Source organism: Trichechus manatus, unplaced genomic scaffold, assembly GCF_000243295.1.
Source record: "Trichechus manatus latirostris isolate Lorelei unplaced genomic scaffold, TriManLat1.0 scaffold00002, whole genome shotgun sequence".
NCBI lineage: Eukaryota > Metazoa > Chordata > Mammalia > Sirenia > Trichechidae > Trichechus > Trichechus manatus.
In genome coordinates, this window is record NW_004443938.1 from 25,531,326 (window position 1) to 25,553,640 (window position 22,315).

The 22,315-nt window shown below is 40.0% G+C and overlaps 1 protein-coding gene across 4 annotated transcripts in view; it reads right to left on the minus strand.

Moving 5' to 3' along the window:
* The window catches only part of GRM1 (glutamate metabotropic receptor 1), a 508,344-nt gene that overhangs the window by 1,428 nt on the left and 484,601 nt on the right, over positions 1–22,315 (minus strand). For 2 of the 4 annotated variants that reach the window (XM_012554785.2, XM_012554783.1), the window contains one exon: positions 8,272–8,356. The exons of the other annotated variants lie outside the window; for them this stretch is intronic. In XM_012554785.2, the coding sequence (XP_012410239.1) occupies positions 8,296–8,356 (61 nt within the window). In that variant the 3' untranslated portion in view covers positions 8,272–8,295. The remainder of the gene's footprint in view (positions 1–8,271; positions 8,357–22,315) is intronic. 4 annotated transcript variants of the gene reach the window in all.

The following is a 22,315-nucleotide window of genomic DNA, read 5'->3' on the forward strand; positions in this document are numbered from 1 at the left end:
TGAAAGCTGCAGTAACCACAGCTTGCCTCTGAAGCTGCAGTGATTCTACCCCAAAGCCAAGACAGGAAATTTTGATCCCAAAAAGTGTTGGGAAGAAAAGGCAATCTATTGTAGGAGCAGCTATTTTCAATATAAAGCTAAGATTTCACAAAGTTATTACACACACACATTTTAAGGCAATGATAAAATTGCCGTTCAGTGCAAGTCTTTGAAAGCTTTCAAAAGGGATGAAGAAAACAAAAAGGCATCTTCATGTATGTATGAACTTTACACATACGTAACAAAATGACTATGGCTCCTGTCCCCTTTCTTCTTAGTTTCTGGAACAACTTAAAACCCACATACAAAACTACTCTCATTGTCCTGTGGGGTTACAAACATATATCTTCTCAGGTGCCCATTTTGATATGCAAGAATTTCTCCATTACAAGAGTGGCATGATTATACACATGGCACCTGTAAGGAAGAGAAAAAAGTAGGCAACAGAAAAACCCAGACTCATGCTCTATTTTAGTATTTCATACTTTTTGATTTTCTTTTATTTTAGAACATTATTCCCGATGCATACGATGAATCATCATTTACATAAAGACTCCAATTCACAGCAGCTAGTTTGGGATTTTCACACTGGAAATATTTGACTAGGTGTGTTTGAAAAGAGAATGGAAAAGCTCAGCAAAACACAAATACCAATATCCTGCTTTAGGCCTCTGGCACAATTGGATGCAAATGGGCACAAAATAAAGGTTCAGGCAAAGCACTGGGTACTGAGACAAAGACCCCCTCCCTGGACTTTTCCTCATTGTGCCTTGCTGAAGAAAAATCTTAGGGCACTAAAAGCCCCCAGCCTTACTAACTGTCCTCTTCACAGAACTCTCAAAAAATAAAAATAAAAACCTAACAAAATAGAATTTCTCTCTTAAGAACAGATGAGCTGTACTGTGTGCACACAGCACAAATTCTATTCTGTATATTGTAATCCCTTTGATCTGCTTTTGGACTTTTAGCTTATTTTCTGTATAACTTTTAGCAGATGGTGTTACCTTACCATATACTATTAATAACAACAGTGTTGATGCTTAAATCAGGAAGTATTTTTTTCTTCTTTTTTGTTGGATTGCTTTTTCTCTGCACCCATGAAAACAACAGAGACAGTAGCACACTAATATCACATTTGTGACATTTAAAAGAATAGAATAAAATGAGTATTTTTTCCTTAGGTGGAAGTGTGAGATAGACTATTCTATATTCTAGTCTTTCGTTTGGAAAAATGTAGGAAATGATCAATAGTTAACAGGATGGTTTATTTAATCATTTTGAAAATGCAAGAATGAATACTTCCAAAATTGTATGTGAGTTTCACATCTATGATTAGGGTAATGTTTTGACATTTCATATTTTAAAATCCTGAAAAGTGAAGTGAGCCAAATAAGTACAAATTAGTATAGAAAGTCTAATATCAATTATAGAAAATTCTAAATATAAAGGTCTCTAAAATAGATATAATAGCTAATATTTTGGTTCATTATTTTGGTTAAAAATAGTTTCTCAATATATCTGATAATCTATGCTGTACTTTTAATTGTCCAAGAAAAATCTCATCTTAAAACTACTATATTGAAACTAACGATGTATTTCTAAAATATATGCTAAATATAGTTTTTGAGACTGTATAAGTGCTTGTAAATTGCTAAATTATTGACTTACCATTACTGATCGTGTTAGGATAGCTGACACTCTTCCAAGTCGAACAAACTAAAGAAAAGGTAGGTGGGGTCCCAACCAAGAACAGACCATCAACCAACCAGCCAAAGGCAAGACCAGAGTCTACAGTTCCTCTTCTGAGTTTAGAACTCAAGGTAAGCTCGTCCCCCACTTTCATTTTCTCGAATTCCTACGTTCACTACTGTAACTCCACTGTTTCTCTTTTTATGCATTCAATATGCCTTTTTTGATATCCTAGGCATTAGTGAGCTGTAACTGGCCATTTCGAATCAGATAATCATGTGGTCTGCTATGCTGGGAATGACAAATTGAAGAGGAATGGTGTTGCATTCATTGTCAAAAAGAGCATTTCAAGATCTATCCTGAAGTGCAACACTGTCAGTGATAGAATAATATCTATACACCTACAACGAAGACCAGTTAATACAACTATTATTCAAATTTACACACCATCTACTAAGGCCGAAGTTGAAGAAATTGAAGATTTTTACCAACTTCTACGGTCTGAAATTGATTGAACATGCAATCAGGATGTGTTAAAGAGCAAAGATGTCACTTTAAGGACTAATGTGAGCCTGATCCAAACCATGGTGTTTCCGATAGCCTCGTATGCATGCAAAAGCTGGGCAATGAATAAGGAAGACCAAAGAAGAATCGATACATTTGAATTATGGCGTTGGTGAAGAATATTGAATATACCATAGACTGCCAAAAGAACGAACAAATCTGTCTTGGAAGAAGTACAAACAGAATGCTCCTTAGAAGCATGGATGGCGAGACTATGTCTCACATACTTTGGACATGCTATCAGGAGGGACCAGTCCCTGGAGAAGGACATCATGCTTGGTAAAGGAGAGGGTCAGCCAAAAAGAGGAAGATCCTCAAGGAGGTGGATTGACACAGTGACTGCAACGATGGCCTCAAGCATGACAAAGATCATGAAGATGGCACAGGACCGGGCAGTGTTTCGTTCTGTTGTATGTAGGGTGGCTATGAGTCAGAACCAATTCGATAGCACTAACAGCATGCCTTTTCCAGAAAACATAAAACCTATTATTTGCCCCTTTTTCCCAGATGCTATTGAGTAGATTCCATCTCATGGTGACCCCATATGCATCAAAGTAGGATTGTACTCCATAGGATTTTCAGTGGCTGATTTTTTTGAGGTAGATCACCAGGCCTTTCTTCCGAGGTACCTCTGGTAGACTTGAACCACTAACCTTTTGGTTAACAGTTGAGCGAGTTAACTGTACCACCCAGGGACTCCTATTTGCCACTTATCGTTCTTAAATCTGTCTTACTATACTATCCAACCCCAATGATTTGCATCATCTTCAATTGGAATGGAAAAACTTTCTTTCCCCAGATGGCAACCTTTCAACGCTCATTAAGAAAATCACCAAACTCCAATGCTACCTATATCTTCATTTAGTTGTGTGTGTGTGTGTTTAAAAAAAAGAAAAACAACAGTTCCCTTGATAGCTAGTCTGCGCCTATTTCAACCAACAGGCTTAGATACCTCAACAAAACATTGCCTAAGTCTTCACATATACTAGCAAAAAAGACATGCTTGTATCCCTGGGAAGCCCTAAGGTGACCCCACTTACTTCACTTGCTCACATGGACTGCATGGACTGTTTTCCTCACTATCCAGGGGTTCTATGTAGGCCTCTTTTAAAATCATGCCCTTCCATATATTAAAGGTATTATTAATCATCTTGCAGACAGATGTATTCATAATTTAGTTCTTTTTTAATTCAATACCATTTTTATTCTTGTGATGGGAGATTTTCACCATGGCTGTCAAAATTAGCAGCCGTTCTACCGCTCAGAGTCTTGCTGGAGATTTGCTATAAATTACTGTGTAATTAGGAAACAGTTCTAATGCCCCAGGGTATTTATCAGATTAAGATAGACTAACTTTTTTTTTTTCTTGTCAAGGACAGAATTAATTGCTTCCTAAAATTCAGAGATAGTGAAGGAAATGCTTCATCTCATAGAAACTGCAGCACAGCATTGGTCCTTCTGCATCAGTCATTCCTAACCCGTGGTTCACAGACAACCCCAGTGGTCCATGAATCTACAGGTGCATCAGGCATTGTTTTTAGACTCAGTAAATACTGTCTTTGTCGATAATGCACTGCTAATTTTTAGTGTATGTAGATGTTGTTATGATAAAGTATGCTGTTAAGTACAAGGGTAACTAAATTCAGAGTAGCTTTTTTGTGTTCCGTATTCAATGGCCACTAATAAACTTACAATCACATTCATAGATTCAAGGGAGGGCTTCACAGCCACTCTGGTGTGAAAGGGAATTCTCCTATTTGAAAAGGTAAGGCCTCCATTGCTGTGACATTAGTAAAAGTGCATAAAGTATGGGACAGGAAAAAAAGACAAATGCATTCTAAAAAGGCAATATTGCTATGAAATAAAACTTTCATTTAATTACAGATTATTTTAATAGCTTGTGCTTCAGCCACCAGCTTCTTCCTTCTATTATTTAATTTTACTCAGTTTCCTAATCTTAGGTAAAGCAATATGGTTTAGAATTGTCACAAAGTACCCCATCCTTCTTGCTCTAACTTTGAAAGAGAGACCTCAGGCCTAAAAACATCTCATATTTGGAGCTCAAATGCGGTAGCTTTTGGCTTAAATGACTCGAGTGGCTAAATCAATCTACTGATATTAAAGTTATTAGTTGAAATAAGTGTTAGGCCTGAAAGGAACTAGAGAGGTATAGGATGATGTATGTGATAGTGTGCAGGGCTAAGCAAGCCGGGGGCTTCAGTTCCAGCTCCAACAGGTTTAGCATCTTGCTTTAGTTGTTCTTTCATTAGATAAGTCTCATAATCCCCCCAAAACAGAAAACCCAATATTTACAGCACTAAAGAGAAGAGCTGGGAGTGGGTGGTGTAAACAGATTAGTGTATCTTTGGTATTCAGAGTGATCCTAACCGTCTCATTTGTTTCAGGAAGAACTGGTTAAGTGTGCAGAGTACACAGCTCTGGGCTCCAGAGAGGTCTAAAATGGGAATCCCAGTGGGCGTATGTTTGAGATCAGGAGGGAAGCATCCTGCACAAGCTGCCTGAGGGAGAAGCTTACACAACACCTGTCTCCCTTCTGTGAGACAGAAGTTCTGTTCAAGTCGCTGCCACTAGGCTTAATAGCTCCTTCAACAGACATAGGAATAGCATCCAGAGAGCACACAGACAAGGCAAGATCTTTGCATGAGGAGGGCAGACTTACTCCTTGAGACCTGAGGAGGTTAGTATTTGTTTTCTCTGAAAGTGAGAATGGAAATAGGCAATGCCATCAAGCCCCAGCCTGGAGACTATGGTTCACCATGTTAAGAAAATGTAATCAAAAGCCACAGGGCTGCAGGCAGTTCTGCTGTGGCCCCTGCAGCTGCAGCTGGGACAGAAGGTCTTTCAAGGAAGGGGTGGTGCTGCTCCAGCAGAGACACAACAAAAGGAATGCTGGTGATATGAATGCCTGAATGGTCTCACCCCATGGGCTACAAGCAGCTGGTACCGGAATGAAGTTGAGAAGTGGTTCTTGGAGAATCTCAGGCATAGAGCTATTTAAAACTATTTGAGCCAAATTCTTGTTTTCACAGGCAGTTCCACCTCTTTCTTTAATACAAAGACCCCCAATGACTCCAGTTCCACTTCTTGAAAGCTTTCCAGAAAAATCTGCATATTCAGTATGTATTGTCAAACCCAGGGACATATCTAAACATAATCAAAATTTCTCACCTTTTTGGCTCATCACTACTTGGGAGGTAGAAAATCTCAATGTATTATTTAAGAAAAATGCTTTTTGGTTATATGAGAAATTGGTTAGTGTCTAGTGATATTAAATCTTAACTAGCACTGTGAGTTTTTTCCTTCTCCCCATTGATTCTAACCTGATTATAAGTTAATAAGAAAATCGATTTTCTTACTAAAATTTACAATATTATATACAAAATCTAAATGTACAGTCTACCTCTTAAAATCTTTAGATCAATCACATTCTACATCCTAAAGTTGTATGATACAGGAGAAAAGACAACACGAAGAAAAATAGTATGCCTTTATTAAGCCCTGGGCTTTCTCTAATGAACCATTAAAGAAAAAGATACTCATAAGTAAAATTATCTCCTCAAAGTCAGTGAAGTATGTAAGGCCCCGTAAACTGTGTAAGGGTATAGGATCTACTCTATTGAGAAAATTGTCAGGTCTATTTCAAACTAAAGAGTAGGATTCTGATGGTTACTGAACATTTTCTAAGTAAATTTTAAATGATGTTTGGTTCCACCTAATCTTGATTACTGGCTAATGAGGGAAATTCTGGTGCCTAAGTTATTTAAAACACCTTGTTGGTAACAGATCCTTGCTGTAGCAAAAGTATAAAACCTAAACCAAACCCGTTGCCATTGAGTCAATTTCGGCTCATAGCGACCCTATAGGACAGAGTAGAACTGCCCCATAGGGTTTCCAAGGAGCACCTGGTGGATTTGAACTGCCTAACTTTTGGTTAACAGCCATAGCTCTTAACTAGTACACCACCAGGGTTTCCAGAGCAGAGGTATACTGGGTGTAATTAAATTCCTCCAGGAAGTGTAAATGAGCCTAAGATGATGTTCCCTTTGAAGGAAATTCAGGTGAAGTATTATCATTTCTCTCATGCTCCATGCTACCATAACTACAATTTTAATAGCAAGTCATTTGGTGTTCTTCAGTTCTCCCTAGAGACCTCACAGCTTGCCCTGGAAATATAGAGCAGTTGCATTGCTTGGCTGGGATCATTCCTTGGGGGTGGGATAAATCCGGGCAGCACATAATGGTCCAGTGGGCAGCTTTATTTCCATCACTAGTTCCCTTTGGCTTACTTGTTTACAAAAACTGTTGGAACTGAAGGTCACAGAAAAAGCATATCTTTTTTTTTTTTTAATTTTGCAGAAACAACCAAAACTAAAAATCTGTGAGGCATGGCTTTAAAGCTACCAGTCTTTCTGACCCCTGTGCACAATAGTTTCAAGAAGGAAACCCTGAGTCAATTCTGTATTGAACGTTCTTAACAACCAACCTGTAAGTGTTGCTGATTGTTGCATTATTTTAAAATGCAGCCATGTATGGTTGTCACCCACCAAGAACATACCCACTTTCAGCCATTTCTTTTGCTTTTAGGCACTCACCTTAAAGTCATGAAATGTTAGTCGACTCTCCTCTCTGGCCCTGCTGTCACGAGAGAACCAGCATGTCTACCCACCCCTACCAATTCCTTTTTGACAGGCAGCCAGCAGCTGTCACAATTAGGATCTCCTTGCTGTGTCCTTGGTCAGGCTCACCCCCGGTGCAAGCAAGGCTCAATGCCTTTTGACGTGGATGAACGACAGAGCTTGCACCCCGCCATACTATAGTGGCTGCAATTTAGATGTGCAGAGGCTTCCCAGCCTCCACCTGAAACAGATTGGCAGGACAATCACACTTTTTCCCTCTAAGAGTCAGTATGATTTGGTCAAGACCACATTCTTTCTATTTGAGCTTCTTTAGGGCATATTGGGAAGGAAGAACACAGCCTTCCCAATGCACTCCACTGAGCAAAAAGAGAAGAGAGGTTCTGGCCCCATTCACCAGCCTCCACGGCCAGGTTCAGGAGCAAACATTTGAACCAATTGGGCTCTTTTCATCTGAAGAGCTATTCAGCCACAGACACCTCATCAGTGGGCTCCCTCCTGCTGCAGGAATGTGTACCTTTGACTCTCCCAGGAGTTTGAAGGGCTGTAAAGGAACAGCTGAAAATGACCACAGACTCCGTGCACAATGAATCGAACATTGTCTATGTTCTTTTGTTGACTTAAAGAGACACTGTCAAGATCTGCAGGTCAAAAATAGGACCAGACATGCACTGTTTTTATCAGATGGGGGAAATCTGATAAAATCACTTAAAATGCAGGGAAATGACGACTTTTCTTTTGGAAAAACAAAAAACAAAATATAACTCACTTTTAGTGGGACTCACAAAACTTTTGTTTTGTGTATTCCCCAGGGTGTGGAAGGCACCCAGCAGAGGCTCACGCTGGCGCCTACTTCCACAAACTGATATGACAGAACTCTTCCAGAAGTTCATGTTATGGCTTTTACTTAAATGCAGACAGGATCATTGCGAACGTTTGTGCAACAGCAAAAAGGCAAAAGAAAAAAAGGAAAGAAAAGAAAGCTCTGTTTGCCAAGGAGAAGCTGACAAATTTGTGAAGGGGGAAAATTCACTTTCAGGCTTGTGAGTGGGAGTCACAAACAAAAGTGAATCTCCAGAATCGGAAAATGTATTGCATCGAAACATAAAAAGCAAAAAGGACTAAAACTAACGACTTGACAGTGTCCTTTTAAGAACGATGGACAGTCAAATTAAGGCGGTCGTGCAAACTACGGCACGGTAATGAGTTCCTCATCCTTGATGGCATGCACCACATCTGTTTCCATGTTAGAAAGTGGAAAAACCCAGGAGAGAGAAAGCAAGAGGCAAACCACTATTTTTTTTTTCCATGCAGCTTCTCTTACACATTCACTGCAGTGTGGGGGTTTTCAAAGGCGCACATGTGCCGACGGACATTGGCTGGTGGGCGGGAATTCTGGCTGCCTCTTCCTGGGGATTAAAAAGAAAAAGACACCCAGTGAGTGAGTGGTTATACATGTGTGCAGATATGGCGATTACACCGCTCAGGTGGTGCCTGGTCCTGGGGTGGGGCTGGGCTTGGCTCCTGAGGTTGTCTCCATGATGTCTCCATCTCTGTTTTGCCTCCACTGCCTGGCCGTTTATGAAGGCCGTATCAGTGGGGTGCAGTATTTCCGTTGCCTTGGGGGACCATCTCTCTCCAAATGGCAGATGCTTTTTCTGCTGTGTGTGTCTGGCCCAGAATGTCTCTTCTCCTCTACTTCTCATTTACCTCTTCACTCTAGTGGCTGTGGAGTCAACCTCCCCTCACACTAGTGTAGGTTGAATCTTTTCCCCCACCACCCCTCATAGACGAAGTTCATCAATTTATATCATAATACTGCAACGTTTAGTTACACTGTTAATTTTCCTTCATATAATGTCACCATAAAAACAATGCTGTCACTTCACATAAAGTCACATTTATCTCTTGGATTTCATAGATAAAATGTGTCTAATGATGGGAGAGAGACAGCACCAAGAGACTAGCCTGTAGAGATTGGAGAACCTCCCACAAGGGACAAACAACATCTTATTCCCAGGTTGGATGTCTGCTTGTACAGCACATAGGGTGATTTTCCCTCTGTGTCATTTTGACAAGGAGAGAAGAATGCTGGCTAGCAGGACAAGGCTAATAAGGCAGCCATGGCCCTTTGGCCCTTCCATCATTTGTTGGCATAAGGATAAGTGGGTTTCGTATGAATCAAGTAGTTCTTCAGAAAGTGGTGGGCTAGAGCCACCTTGTTGACAATCCATGTAAGAAGGTTGCCTGCCATAGGAAAGAATTCCAGGAACAAGCTGCTAAAATGAACCATTAGCAGATGCTGGGGGTGGTAGGGATGAGGTTGGTTGAGTTGGAGGGAATCTCTCATGTTAAGGAACTCTGTAGTGAAGTAATTCCCTACAAGGCTCCCTAAAAACTTATAAAATGTTCTCTATGAGTCAGCATTGGCTACATACCACAAATTCTGGTGATAACTATCCAGTATTAACCAGAAGGGAACCACAACACTTCCATGAAGTCAAAGACCTTTTCCATCTCTTCTTCATTTTTCCCACCAAAGTAGGCAGAGGAATGGAAACCAGAAGAGGGAGGGGAAGAGATGTAGCAGAAGTAGACCCTGCCTCTTCGCATTCCAAGTTTTTTAGGCTGAGGCCTGGCAGATGCTAGGCAGGAGAGATCTCAGTTTGAAACTTGAAACAAGACTACACTGGACTAGTCTTTTAATACCTGAAAACAAGGGATCTGTTCTAAATGTATAAAAGTGGGAAAGATTTGCCATAGGACATTTAAAGGTGACAGAGAAAAATGAAAATCAAGCAATACGTGTACTTCCACCAAACTTGTTGCCGTCAAGTTGATTCTCACTCATAGCAACCCTATAGGACAGAGTAGAACTGCCCACAGGGTTTCCAGGGAGCAGCTGGTAGATTCAAACTGTCAACCTTTTGGTTAGTAGCTGAGCTCTTAACCACTATGCCACCAGGGCTCCGTGTAATTCCACCAAGTTTGAGTTATTCAATTAACCAGTTAAAAGTGCATTATCTACTCAGAACAATTTGAAATCCTTATCCAGAAATAAGAACTTGAGACACCTTGGGGTGAGTTCATTTCTACTGCAATAATCCATTTATTTAAGAAAATAAGACAAAGGGACAATGTCTTCTATTAAACTTGCCAAAGTAATATGTCCCTGACATTCAGTATACCCACAAAGATCTTTAAAATAATGGAACATCAGCAAAGAGATAACGAAGAGTAAAGGTATGAAATTTGAATATTTAAATGAGGTTATTAGAAGGAAAGACCATTTAACCTGGAAAATATTTTTTTAAAACTTCATTCCTTATGAAAGAAGTAGAAAATAATGTTTTGACTTTCGTCTTGCTACACTGACTGCATCTTCCTGAATCCTCTCCTGAGCCCGTGACCAATGCAGACACACAGGTGGTCCCCCACTCAGAAGGGACCTGCACTTGGGGTTTAGTGCTCTGTGGTCATCATCCTGGAACTGGTCATTTCTCCTTTAATTTGTAAATTATGCAAGTGATATCCGATGTGAAAATAGAGCCTGCACTGAGGGCTTGGAGCCACTCCTGTTTGGAACTACTCCTGGAGTTACTGGACAGTTCTGGGGTTCCTTTGGGGTTTTCAGCGGTGTTGACAACCAAGCTTCATACAGTAACTCTAAGCAACCCCAAAGCCCCCCTTGATTAACTATTAACTAAGATAGTTAAAAAAAGAAACTATAGCATCTCTTTTGTGGCCCCATTTCTTTAGTCTCTGACTCTCACTTTGCATGAAAGTGAAATAAACGTAAATGACCCAACTTGAGAGGCTTGCTTTTTTATACAGGAGTGGGGACAGGCAGAGCCTTGAAAAACTTGATGCCAGAGTGGCCATTTTATAAGCTGTATAAAAACGGAGAGAAGGAGCTTGACTTCAGGGTATTTTTAGCAATTGTAAAATCATGTATTCAACCAACTAGTGATGAGGCAAGTCAGAGTAAAAGCTTGGAGGGAAAAAGCAGCATATGGGGGCTTGTCAAATAAAGTCCCAAATCTGTGCTTGAATCTTTTGGCAGAAACTGTGGATTTAAAGAAAGCCCAGAAGTTTAGTTGGAAAGATTCTTCTTCAATTTCCTCTGAAAAGTGCAAGGCTTTTAAATAAAGAGTCACTGCTTGTCATAATTCCAAGCGCATGGATTGCGTATAGCTTTCACCTTCTATTTCCATTGCCCAAATATTCTTCCTTTGTATAAGAGACTCTCTTTCTTTGGGTGTACTTAACCCCATGCCCTTGTTTTAATATGTTATTTTATTTAAAACAGGTCACCTATACATCAATTTCTATGCCAGGGATTCTTCTTTATATGACCTTGAGAAGTTGTCACAGACAAGTTTTACTCAGTATGGTGTTAGAAATACAATCATTGGGTAAGGAGTCAGGAGACCTGACACTCTCTAACTGTATGATTCTATAGGATTGCCTCTTTCAGATTTAGTTTTTTCATCCTTAAGGATTGTTGAAATAGTACCTGTGAAAATGCTTCCACATAAAAAAGTGCTATCCAAGCTTAAACCGTCACTGCAATTGTTGTTAGGTGCTGCCAAGTCCGTTCCAACTCAGATCGACCCCATATGACACAGTAGAACTGCCATAGGGATTTCAAGACTGTAATCATTACAGAAACAGACTGCCACTTCATTTCTCCTGTGGAGCAGTTGGGTGAGTTCGAACCCAGAAACTTTCAGGTAGCAGCAGAGTGTTTAACCACTGTTGCACCAGGACTCTTTTTACTGCTGTTAATACCTTTCTTTTGAAGTATGGGGAATCAAAAGCACAGACAAAAGACCCAGACGCTTTAGGTCTCAGGGTGTATTTAGATTAGACTATTTCACAGTATCCACCATTCACTTCACTTTACTCATGGATTTCAGTCACTTTCCTTACTCAAGAATTTCAATAACTTCCAGTAGAAAAGTAAGCTGATTTCTGTTTTCTCTCTCTTCCATGATTTATTTTTGTGGGCAATGTTAATGACACTGAATGGATGTGTCAGGAGCAGGTAAAGGCTGGGTACACGGTAAGGGTAGCTGTCTGTCTGAAGCTGCACGTCCATGGTAGGTTTGAAGGTGAATCTACTTTTAGCAGAGATAATATCATCTGTACAATTCCATATGGCCAATCTTGAGGCTATATAAAGCTCACCATGGACATAATACTGTGGCAGCTGTCCACAGTCATCATAAAGAATGAGAGCAACCACTTAAGAGCATTTTACCAGATTATGGTGTATTTTTGTTTTATTTTGTTACAGACAAGTACGATCATTTGTGCCTCTGATTGCTTTCCAGAGTCAAACGCATTTTTTCTACTATCTGAATTTGAATGTTTATTTCTCAGCACCTGTTCATCAGAATGGAGAAAAGAACTCTGACTGTGTGTGTAGGCCCTCTGTGAAATGGTAATTTCTTCCAATCCTTCTTTTAACACATGCACATCTAACACAGTATTTTATGGCTCTTTATAAGAACACTAAGGCAGCCATTCCATGTTGGTGTTGTTGTTAGATGCTGTTGAGCTGGTTCCAACTCATAGCAACATTAGATACAACAGAACGAAACACTGCCTGGTCCTGCACCATCCTCACAATTGTTGTTATGCTTGAGCCCATTGTTGTGGCCACTGTGTCAGTCCATCTTCCTGATGTTCTTCCTCTTTTTAGCTGCCCCTCTACTTTACCAAGCATGATGTCCTTCTCTAGGGACTGATCCCTCCTGATAACATGTCCAAATTATGTGAGATGAAGTCTCCCCATCCTTGCTTCTAAGGAGCATTCTGGCTGTACTTCTTCCAAGATAGATTTGTTCGTTCTTTTGGCAGTCCATGGTGTATTCAATATTCTTTGCCAACACCACAATTCAAAGGCATCTATTCTTCTTCGGTCTTCCTTATTCATTGCCCAGCTTTCCCATGCATATGGGGCGATTGAAAACACCATGGCTTGGGTCAGGTGCACCTTAGTCTTCAAGGTGACATCGTTGCTTTTCAACACTTGAAAGAGGTCTTTTGCAGCAGATTTGGCCAATGCAATGCGTCATCTGATTTCTTGACTGCTGCTTGCATGGGTGTTGATTGTGAATCCAACTAAAATGAAATCCTTGACAACTTCAATCTTTTCTCCATTTATCATGATGTTGCTTATTGGTCCTGTTGTGAGGATTTTTGTTTTCTTTATGTTGAGATGTAATCCATACTGAAGGCTGTAGTCTTTGACCTTCATCAGTAAGTGCTTCAAGTCCTCTTCACTTTCAGCAAGCAAGGTTGTGTCATCTGCATATTGCAGGTTGTTAGTGAGTCTTTCTCCAATCCTGATGCCCCATTCTTCTTCATATAGTCCAACTTCTCGGATTATTTGCTCAGCATACAGATTGAGTAAGTATGGTGAAAAGATATATAACCCTGACCCACACCATTCCTGGTTTTCAATCATGCAGTATCCCCTTGTTCTGTTCAAATGACTGCCTCTTGTTCTATGTACAAGGTCCACATGAGCAAAATTAAGTATTCTGGAATTCCCATTCTTTGCAATGTTATCCATTATTTGTTATGATCCACACAGTCCAATGCCTTTGCATAGTCAATGAAACACAGGTAAACAGTTTTCTCTGCTTTCACCCAAGATCCATCTGACATCAGCAATGATATCCCTTGTTCCATGTCCTCTTCTGAACTGGCTTGAATTTCTGGCAGATTCCTGTTGCGGAGCTGCTGCAACTGCTTTTGAATTATCTTCGGCAAAATTTTACTTGTGTGTGATATTAATGATACTGTTTGACAGTTTCCACATTCTCTTGGAACACCTTTCTTTGGAATGGGCACAAATATGGATCTCTTCCAGTTGGTTGGCCAGGTAGCTGTCTTCCCTATAGGTGTAAAATATTGCTCTATTTTTAAATTCTTAGTTATTCCAGTATCTAAGCTAAGAGTAGCTAAGCTTTCTAACAGTATAAAGAATAATTTTATGAAATTCAACTTAATCACCACCACAGATTTGTCAAATATCAACATGTAGCCTCATTGTTGTTGTTGTTAGCTGCTGTCGAGTCTGTTCCGACTCATAGAGACACTATGTACAATAGAACGAACGACTGCCGGGTCCTGACCCATCCTCACAATCTTTGTTATGCTTGAGCCCATTGTTGCAGCCACTGTGCCAGTCCATCTCATTGAGGTTCTTTCTCTTTTTTGCTGACCCTCTACTTTACCAAGCATGATGTTGCTCTCCAGGAACTGATCCTTCCTGATAAAGTATGTGAGACATAGTCTCGCCATCCTTGCTTCTAAGGAGCATTCTGGTTGTACTTCTTCCAAGACAGATTTGTTTGTTCTTTTGGCAATCCATGGTATATTCAATATCCTTCACCAACCCCACAATTCAAAAGAGTCTATTCTTCTTTGGTCTTCCTTATTCATTGTCTAGCCTTATTAAGAGTTCCCTTTCTTTTGAAAACTTTAAAGTTATTTCTGAACTCTCTGTATATTATTCTTGATATCATTCCCCTTCTTTTTAAGACAAAAGCTGGTGTGTTTCATCACTTGGCATATTTTAATAGTTCTACAACATGTATATTCGTATGTATTAATAAGCAATACATTCTATTGTTTCACAGACTATTAATTTTATATACCTGGCATCACACTACATTTCCATTCAGCAATTTGCCATTTTTGCACAATACTATGTTGATAAATATAGCTGTAGTTCATTCATGTAAACCAAATTGAATAAATATCACACTTAAAAAAAAAAGTAACCCATTCTCCTATTTATGGCCATTTACATTGTTTCCCACTTTTTTCTACTTCAAGCAATGCTGCAATAAACATAATTGGGTATGTCTCCTTACACATACCTGGTAGAGTTTTTCTACGGTATGCACCTAGAAATAGAATTGGTAGATTGTTGTGTCTGCACACTTGATCTTTCTTATATATTACCTAATTGCTCTGCAAAGACTTGCATAATTTACACCCATATGTAAGAGTCCATATTATTCTTTCCAATGCTTGATTTTTCAGATTTTTTTTAAATTAACTTTTTATTATAAAATTTTCAAAAATATATAGACATGAAGAAAATGCTATAATGAACCCCCATGTCCCCATTATTCAGGTTCAAAAATAATATATATATATATATATGTGTGTGTGTGTATATAAATCTTGTTTCATCTATACTCTCTAAACCCACTGGTTTATTTTTGAAGTAAATCTATAAAACATTATGTCATTCTTTCACAACAACAACATATATCTATAAAACACAGGTACTCTTTTTTTTTAAATGAAAGAAAAAAGTAATATCATTATCACATCTAAAAAATATTAACAGTAATCTCTTATTGTTATTGTTGTTGTTAGGTGCCATCAAGTCAGTTCTCACTCATAGTGACCTCATGTAAAACAGAACGAAACACTGCCCAGTCCTGAACCATCCTTACAATTGTTGCTATGCTTGAGCCATTGTTGCAGCCACTGTGTCAATCCATCTCGTTAAGGATCTTCCTCTTTTTCGCTGACCCTCTACTTTACCAAGCATGACGTCCTTCTCCAGGGACTGATCCCTCCTGATAACATGTCTGAAGTATGTGAAATGTAGTCTCACTATCCTTGCTTCTAAGGAGCATTCTGGCTGTACTTCTTCCAAGACAGATTTGTTCATTCTTTCAGCAGTTCATGGTATATTCAATATTCTTCGCCAACACCACAATTCAAAGACGTCAGTTCTTCTTCAGTCTTTCTTATTCATTGTCCAGCTTTCGCATGCATATGAGGGATTGAAAACACCATGGCTTGGGTCAGGCACACTTTAGTCTTTAAGATGACATCTTTGCTTTTCAACACTTGAAAGAGGTCTTTTGCAGCAGATTTGGCCAATGCAATGCATCATCTGATTTCATGACTGCTACTTCCATGGTTGTTGATTGTGGATCCAAATAAAATGAAATCCTTGACACCTTCAATCTTTTCTCCATTTATCATGATGTTGCTTATTGGTCCAGTTGTGAGGATTTTTGTTTCCTTTATGTTGAGGTGTAATGCATACTGAAGACTGTGTCTTTGATCTTCTTCAGTAAGTGCTTCAAGTCCTCTTCACTTTCAGCTAGCATGGTTGTGTTATCTGCATAATGCAGGTTGTTAATGAGTTTTTCTCCAATCCTGATGTCCCATTCTTCTTCATATAGTCCAACTTCTCGGATTATTTGCTCAGCATACAGATTGAATAAGTATGGTGAAGGGCTATAACCCTGACACACACCTTTCCTGACTTTAAACTAGGCAGTATCCCCTTGCTCTGTTCAAAGGACTGCCTCTTGATCCATGTACAGGTTCCTCATGAGCACAATGAGGTGTTCTAGAATTCCCATTTTTTGAAATGTTATCCATAATTTGTTATGATTCACACAGTCGAATGCCTTTGCATAGTCAATAAAACACAGGTAAACATCTTTCTGGTATTCTCTGCTTTCAGCCAGGACCCATGTGACATCAGCAATGATATTCCTCATTCCACATTCTCTTCTGAATCTGGCTTGACTTTCTGGCAGTCTCCTGTTGATATACTGCTGCACCTGCTTTTGAATGATCTTTGGCAAAATCTTACCGGCATGTGATATTAATGATATAGTTCGATAATTTCTGCATTTGGTTGGATCATCTTTCTTGGGAATAAGCATAAATATGGATCTCCTCCAGTCAGTTGGTCAGGTGTCTGTCTTCCAAATTTCTTGGCATAGATGAGTGAACACTTCCAGTGCTGCATCTGTTTGTTAAAACATCTGAATTGGTATTCAGTCAATTCCTGGAGCCTTATTTATCGCCAATGCTTTCATTGCAGCTTGGACTTCTTCCTTCATTACCATTGTTCCTGATCATATGCTACTTCCTGAAATGGTTGAACATCAACCAATTCTTTTGGGTATAGTGACTTTGTGTATTCCTTCTATCTTCTTTTGATGCTTCCTGCGTCATTCAATATTTTCCCCACAGAATCCTTCACTATTGTAACTCGAGGCTTGAATTTTTTCTTCACTTCTTTCAGCCTGCCAAATGTCAAGTGTGTTCTTCCCTTTTGGTTTTCTACCTCCAGGTCTCTGCATATATCCTTATAATACTTACTTTGTCTTCTCAAGCAGCCCTTTATAATCTTCTGTTCAGCTCTTTCACTTCATCATTTCTTTCTTTTGCTTTAGCTACTTGATGTTCATAACTAGTTATTATTTTAATTCCTGATTGCTTCATGTATTTTTATTTTACATTTGATTTTTTCCAAATCAGGAGACAAACAAGGCCTGCACATTGCATTTTGTTGTTGTGTCGCTTAAGCCTTTTTTTCATCTATAGAGTTCCCTTCTCCTTTTTTCTTGCTATTGATTTGTTGAAGAAGCATTGATTGTTTCCTAGATTATGGATTTTGCTGATTGAGTCCCTGTGGTGTCACTTAACATGTTCCTCTGTCACCTGTACATCCTATGAACTGATACTTAGAGCTGAAGGTTTGATCGGATTCAAGATTGATTGTATGGTAAGAATTGTTTGTAGGTGGTGGTGTTTAGTTACTATTACACCATATCAGGAGGCACATAAATTGGAATGTCTCTTAACACATTAAGATTGATCAGTGGTTCAGCTTTTAGTAGACTGATGCCTCCACTATAAAACTTCCATTAGCCTTTCATCTAATGATTTTAGCAGTCCTTGTTGATTATCATTACCTAGATCAATTATTTTATCAGGAGATTACAAAATGGTGATATTATAATTCTATCATTCTTTCTACATTTGTGAACCACAGTGAACTTTCCCTCATCAGCTCTTTGGTTTCTCTGAGGTAGATTTCAAACAGAAAACACAGGCCAAATACATGATTCTTTTCCGTTGTTGACCAATTTTCAGTATAACAAATTGGATTTCTAATATCCTTCAGCAGTGATCATTGTATATCACCTGTACGTCTTTTTATATTGTTTATTTTTTCCCTTTGTTTTTCAGTTATATGGTCTTGGCATGCCTAATAATATTTTATGTCATGTGAGACATTGTATATATATATAAAATAAAACACTGTAGAGGCTCTGAAAAAGAAAAAAAACCGTTTCTGTCAAGTCAATTTGGACTCATCGTGACCCTACAGGACAGAGTAGAACTGCCCCATGGAGTTTCCAAGGAGTAGCTGGTGGATTCGAACTGCCGACCTTTTGGTTAGCAGCCGAGCTCTTAACCACTGTGCCACCTGGGCTCCAGATGGTGTTATATTCACCAGAGTTGCTTCACAGTTTTCTCTGCTAAGTATTGGGGGAGTGGGGGTAAGGCAGAAGAACTGGTCAACTTAATCCAATCAGTGACTGAACTGACTCAAAATTGTCTTGTGGTTTCAACAGGACTCAGTCTACCTTGGTTCCTAGGGCATATCACTTCAGGACTTTGAACTGAGAGCCTGGATGTGCACTGGTACCCCCCATCTTGTGGGTCTTTATCACCTTAGCACCAAGAAACTATGAAAAATTCTGTTGTGCTTTTCAAATATTTTCAGCATCTAGCCACATATAGTTTCAGAATTAGGCAAATGTCTTGAAGGAGACCCTTGGTCCAGTGTTTGAGTGCCTTTGAATCTCTGATTTTGTCACTTCAGCACCACATGATTGCTAAAATCTCTGTTGGTTTCCCTGTCCCCCAGCAGCAGCCCTCTGTCCAAGTAAGTTGGAATCTTAGTGTCTGGCTATGCTCAGGGTTGGCAAATGCTCCCAGGGATAAGTGGCTGTATATCATTATTTCACTTCCTCTTGGGCTTTCAACGGAGGGTGTGGTGTGTTCTGTAGGTCTCTCCACAAGGCAGGCCTACCACCTCAGCACTGAAACCAAAACTAATTGCCATCAGGTCGATTCTGACTCATGGCAACCTCATGTGTTTCAGAGTAAAACTGCCCTCCATAGGGTTTTCATGACAGTGACCTTTCAGAAACAGATCTCCAGACCTTTCTTCAAAGTGCCTCTGGGTGGGTTAGAACCACCAACCTTTTGGTTAGTAGCCAAGAGGTTAACTGTTTGTGGCACCCTGGGAATCCTCCATGAAAATATATTCTGTGTGTCAGAGGTTTTGGCTCACATCTTAACTCTTCTGACCCACTCAACTTCCAACTTTCAGCAAATGTTTTGAGAAAGGAACTAGACATGTGTTGAAGTCTCTCCTGCCTCTTGTTTAATCTCTCCAGCCCCATGTGGCCACAAGGTCTACTCTGCTTTCTCTACTTCTGTCATTGTCTCTCTGCCTGGTCAAAGCTTCTTGCTAGTGCCCAAATGGGCAGATGCCCCCAGGGAAAAGCAGATACAGATGATCTGGTCATTTGTCACTTCTTCTCTCTCTGAAATTTGAGTCTTAAAATGCTTATTGCTTTAGCAGCTCTCTGATGCTTTAAATGCGTAAGTTTTGTCTTTCATATTGCTTCTCCAGATTTTTTTTTTTAAGATTACTTTTTTATTCTGGTAAAATATATCTATAACTAAAACTTTTACATTTTAACAATTTGTAAGTATACAATTCAGTGTCATTAATTACATTCACCAGGTTCTGCAACCATAACCATTATCCACGTTCAGATGTTTTCCATTCCCGTAAACAGAAACTCAAAGAGGAATCCTGGTGGTGCAGTGGTTAAGTACTGGACTGTTAACCAAAAGGTCAGCTGTTCAAACCCACCAGCCGCTCCATGGGACGGAGATGTGGCAATCTGCTTCTGTAAAGATTTACACTCTTGGGAGGCGGGGCCAAGATGGCAGAGTAGCCAGATGCTTCTGGTGGACCCTCTTACAACAAAGACCCAAAAAACAAGTGATTTGATTATATATGGCAGTCTGGGAGCCCTGAACAACAAAAGCAGAGTTGAGGAACCAGATTGAGTGGTGAGGGAGGGAGAGACGATTCAGAAGAAGCCAGGAATCGCCAGACCTGACCCAGCGAGAGCCTGAGCCCTTCAGGTCTCAGCAGCTTGTGGGTGAACGGTGAGGCAGGCAAGTGGCAGTCCTCGGGAGGCATGTTTTCCACACTGGGAGAGACCCAGCACCAGAGAATCTACACGGTCACCCAGAACCAGTGAGAACCAGCCCACATCAGCGAAAGATAAGTAATTGAGTATGTCTTATCGCATGGATCAAAAACACCCCCCTTACGGAAAACCCTCTCTCCCATTTACCTCCCTGCTTCCTGCTCTGCACTGCGTCCCGGACTGGCTTCAGGAATTGCCGAGTCCCCTGGGCCGGAAGTAGGATCCATTACACACCTAGAGCCATTCTCCCTGCCTTGGAGAGTGAGCAAATTAACAAATGGGAAAAAATAAACTGCCAGCTCCCCTAAGCCAGGAACCCAGGGTAGGCACAGCTCCTTTGCCTAGGCACAGGCATAAGGGATCGACAGACTTTGAGTGCCTTTCCCCCTGCATAGACTTGTGTGGGCCCATCTCAACAACGTAGGCAGTCATTGTTGCAGCACAACAGGGTATATACTGGAACTCTAACTTCAACTGTTTCATCTGTGAAGTGGCAGGTTCTTGACATTTGACACTGCTCTGCCCATTAAGCAGGGTATTCACCTACCCACATCAGGGGCCTGAGGATTGGTGGCTCCATCCATGCCACCTAGCCACCTGTGATGGGGCCCATGAATAAGAAGTGTCCCCCAGTCCTTACAGCCAACAGCATTAGGTTCTCATAACCCAGTTGCAAAACCCACCCACCTATGCGCTCTAGGGAATAGGGACATGCCTTCCTCCTGGACACTCAAGGGTGGCCATCAGCCCCCTGCCTTGCTCAGGGTATGTCCCCCTGCTGCAGCCAGATGCCTGTGCCTACACCAATCACCCATGCCTGTCTAGGACTGTAAGAGACAGCCTACACCGCGCACTTGGTGGCTATCTACCTGGGCATCTGAGCTGAATCCATACAGGAGGAGTGGGTGGACTCCTGAGCTCACATACCTAGTAACAGATCTAACCACCTGGTGACAGGACATTAGAGCTTCAAAGCTGCCAGCAATTAAACTAGCTCATAAGAGCAGCCTATTTGGGCATATCAAAATAAGAAGCTAGGACACAGTAAGCAAACATAAAATAAATAAATATAATAACTTATTGATGGCTCAGAGACAACAGTCAATATCAAATCACATAAAGAGGCTTTATGAATCCATGATGGCTTCAGCAAGCTCCCAAAATAAAGAATCTAGAAATTTTCCAGAGGAGGAAACCTTCTTGGAATTACTGGAGACAGAATACAAAAGATTAACACACAGAACTCTTCAAGAAATTAGGAAGGAAATTAATCAAACTGCAGAACACACAATAGAGGAAATTAAAAAGATTAGAGAAGTGCATAATGACAAATTTGACAGGCTGCAAGAATCCATAGAGAGACAGCAATCAGAAATCCAGAAGATTAACAATAAAATTGCAGGATTACACAACTCAATAGAAAGTCATAGGAGCAGAATTGAGGCAATAGAAGTCAGAATTAGTGAGATTGAAGATAAAGCTCTTGACACCAACTTATTGGAGGAAAAATCAGATACAAGGATAAAAAAAATCAAGAAACCCTAAGAATTATGTGGAACTCTATCAGGAGGAATAACCTACGAGTGATTGGAGTACCAGAACAGGAGGGGATAACAGAAAATACAGAGGGAATTGTTGAAGATTTGTTGGCAGAAAACTTCCCTGATATCGTGAAAGATGACAAGATACCTATCCAAGATGCTTGTCGAACCCCACATAAGGTAGATCCCAAAAGAAAGTCACCAAGACATATTGTAATCATACTTGCCAAAACCAAAGATAAAGAGAGAATTTTAAGAGCATCTAGGGATAAACGAAAAGTCTTCTAGAAAGGAGAGTCAATAAGAATAAGCTCAGACTACTCAGCAGAAACCATGCAGGCAAGAAGGCAATGGGATAACATATAAAGCCTTGAAAGAAAAAAACTGCCAGCCAAGAATTATATATCCAGCAAAACTGTCTCTCAAATATGATCGCAAAATTAGGGCATTTCCAGATAAACAGAAGTCTAGGAGATTTGCAAAGAAAAAACCAAAATTACAAGAAGTACTAAAGGGAGTTCTCTGATTAGAAAATCAGTAACATCAGATAACAACCCAAGACTAGAACACAGGACAGAGCAACCGGTAATCAACTCAGACAGGGAAGCCACAAAGGGAAATCAAAGCTAAAACACAGAAAATAGGGAAACAGATGTCAATATGTAATATATGACAACATTAAAACAAAAAAGAGGGACATAAAAAATGTAGACATAGATTTTTCATATGGAGAGGAAGT